Genomic DNA, 3,306 nt, shown 5'->3' on the forward strand with positions numbered 1-3,306 from the left:
CACTGGAGAGCCTCTTCAAGCATGGTGATGGTTGCTGTTAGAGAGTATTGACCTTGCTTAATTTCTGACATAGAGAAGAAGTTCGAATTACATGCAAGTATGATTCCACCTCTAGTTCCACTGGCCGACAGAAAAGCAAAGGATTGGACAAAGTTTTGACCCAAGATACTTGAGATACTTCTGTCAGTAACAACTGCTAGCTTTGTTTCTTGCAAACACACAATGGAAGCACCAGTTTGATAAACAAAAGCTTTAACTGCATCCTGCTTTGCTTGGGCATTAAGCCCTCTTACATTCCAATTGAACAGATGAACATTGTCTCGTGACATAGTGTAAACAGAGAGGCAACTAGGGATGACATTTCAGTCGGCAAGCAGCATACAGAGCACACCGAAACACAGCCAGCAAAGCTGGGAGAAACACAGGTGCGACAGCTGTACACAGTTGATGCAACTACTACAACCAAAAGTAACACAAGCTGGAGGCAGGACTGCAGGAGTGGGGGACAACTGCTGGCGCTGGAACTCTTTAGAATGAGATGATGCATATCAGCAATCATCACTTCACAGGGACTGCATAGCTGAGGGAGCATCAGACCGGCACCACCACCGCTTTCTTCTTGGCGGTCTTCAGGCGGGCGCCTTTGCATCCTCCCTTCTCAACCAGGGTTGTGATCATCTTCATTGAGGCAGGGGACAGCGGCTTCTTGAAATGCTGCACATACAGTTTTTTGATATTTTCATCAAAACGGGTTTTGGTCATTTAAGAAACCAAAATTTTTAGCAAGAATTTCTTGAGCAAAATTTTCAATCTTGGTTCCAAATCTGCGCTTGCATGCCAATCGTTCACTATGTCTTTGAGGGGAGTGGAGTATCACCTTGTTGCGGCAAGGACGGCGAGAGCTCACGTCAGGGGTTGGAAGATGCGCCGCTTGGACAGGCGTGGAGAGGCCTGCCACCAGCTCGTTCAAGTTCCTGGCCCCTGGAGGCATTTCTGTAGCAGCCCCCACAACGATCTCCTGGGCGCTGGAAGGGATGAAGACTGGTGAGTACATGGAGTGCTGGATAGTGGCTTCATGGAGCATGGGGTCGAGGTGTTTTTCCAGCATGTCCAGCACCTGTCCCTGCGAGAAGATCAGTAGCTCAGGCTGCACATCATGGGGAGAGGAAGAAGAAAAATGCGTGGCAGTAAAATTTGCGCCCGCGTCAGGGCTCCCACTACGGCGCGGTTGTGCATTCTTGCAAGGCGAAGGAACTTGAGGAGAGGGCTGACTGAGCTGGGGATCTTGTACCTCTTCTTGGGTAGTCGGGGGTGGACGTACCTCACTTGGGGAGCGAGAGCGGTAGGAGCGGCTTCTGCCTTCAGAGGGAGCCCTTGCCCACTGCCGCCCACGCGAATCTTGAGTGTAGACCTGACGTTCACTGCCAACCGGTTCCCTGCTCCGGCTGGAGGATCGTCCACCAACACGGCTCCAGAGGGAGCGGCTCCTATGCTGGCCCTGGGAGCGCTGCTCCCTGTCTTCTTCATCATCATCAGGGCCCTTTCTTGGATCAGGTGTAACATCCTGAAAATGTGTCATTTTCTAATCTTGCATCATGCTGATTCTTATGTTCTTAATAACCTTCTAGACCTAGGAAAATATAATTAGCGGGACCTCCTAAAACTAACGCGCATAAAACATCTATGGTATTTAATCTCTTTTGTGTTTTTCATTTAAAAATATATTTGGTATTTCTTGTTGGAATTCTATTTTCGAATATTAAACCTTCTTTCGACTAAAACTCTTTTATTCAAATTTAGTTTGAAAACCATTTTTACTATTATGAATTATGGTCCAAGAAATCCTCCAATTTTGCCCTTGAACCTAAATCAAAGTAATTCCAATCTCATTGGAATTAATTGTTAGCCCATCCTTTGATCTTAAAACCATCCTTTGATTATCGATCCAAATATCCAAATTCTTCCTTTTGATCTAGCCACCAATTTAATTTCTGTGGCTTGATTTCCTCTTCGGCACAAGAATAGTATTATTGCAAATATGGTGAATAATTGCTCTTGTGCTAAGAAAATTCCAATTTATATTCTTCACTCAACTTCCCCTTTTAGCCAAAAATATACATAATACCAATTTTAGAATTGGTATCCTATTTATTGTCTTCAACTAATTCCCTTCAATATTCCCAAAAATATTTTGAGGAATATTATTAACTTCCCTTCCTATTTGAGTGCTTCCAAATAAATTCCCTCAAACTCCACCTCTAAATATTGCACTCAAATAAATTAAGAAATCTCGTTTGTGAATTCTTTCCGAATTCAAATTCTTTGCAAAACCTAGTTATTCAAATCAAGTATTCAAATTAGACTTCTTTCTTTTTGTCATCGGGCCGAAACTCCATTCTTTCTTCCTTTTGGCCCAATCCCTTTTCTTTTCTATTTTCCTCCTCCTTCTTGGGCTGCCGGCCCAGCTAAGCCGAGCCGGCCCAAACCAGCCCACACCTCAGCCGAGCCGCCGCCTCCTCCCGTGCGCGTGTTGCGCACGGCGCACGGCGCCGCCAACGCCTTCCCTCGCTGCGAAGTAATCGGCCGCCGTCATTCTTTTCTTCACGCTACCGTCGCCGTGTCTTCCTCGACCTCCTCCTCCGAACCGCCTCTCACAACCGCCCTTCTCTCCTATAAATAGCCGGCCCTTCTCTACACACAAGCCGAACTCTCTCTCTCTTCTCTCTCTCCCATGCCGGCCACTATCTTGCCATGCCCAATCTCCTTTACCGGAGCAACACTAACCAAATCCTCGCGCCACCATACTTGCCTCCCTCCGACGAACCCATTTTTCTAGTTTCCCCTTTCCTTTAGCCATCCTATAAGCCACCATCACCACTTCTTTTACTCGCCGGAGGTGAGCTCTTGTCGTCGCCGTTCCGGCCATCTCCCTCGCTCTCTCCGCCAGACACTGCCCTTCCCGGGTGCTTCGTGCTCGGGAACACGCGTGGACGCCGACGTCGCCGCCCTCCAGCCACCGGAGCGCCGCTGCCCCGCTCGCCTTCTCCTCTCTGTTCTCACGGCTCTCTCTCTCTGGAACAGAGAAGAGAAGAAGAAGAAGACGAGAGAAGGAGAGAGAAAAAGAAAAGGGGATTGACAGGTGGGCCCATCAACAGTAACTTTTCTCATTTTCTAGATTTAATTCAAATCCTATTCTTTAGAAGCCCATATCTCCTAAACCGTAGATCCGATTCCAGTGAAACTTAGACCTAAATTCATCTAAATTCAAACTCTTCATTTTGATATCAAATTTGCTATTTTAAGATT

The 3,306-nt window shown here is 46.8% G+C and overlaps 1 protein-coding gene across 1 annotated transcript; it reads right to left on the reverse strand.

The window, feature by feature from the left end:
- Nucleotides 1-235: 235 nt before the first annotated feature.
- Nucleotides 236-1,579, reverse strand: LOC112939334 (uncharacterized). The gene is made up of 3 exons (XM_066311729.1): nt 1,322-1,579; nt 878-1,123; nt 236-714 (listed from the first exon to the last, which is right to left on the reverse strand). Exons 1-3 carry the CDS (start codon nt 1,577-1,579, stop codon nt 592-594), a joined length of 627 nt encoding a protein of 208 aa, XP_066167826.1. The 3' UTR covers nt 236-591.
- Between the last annotated feature and the right edge of the window lie 1,727 nt (nt 1,580-3,306).

The sequence above is a fragment of the Oryza sativa genome, chromosome 6 (assembly GCF_034140825.1).
Source record: "Oryza sativa Japonica Group chromosome 6, ASM3414082v1".
NCBI lineage: Eukaryota > Viridiplantae > Streptophyta > Magnoliopsida > Poales > Poaceae > Oryza > Oryza sativa.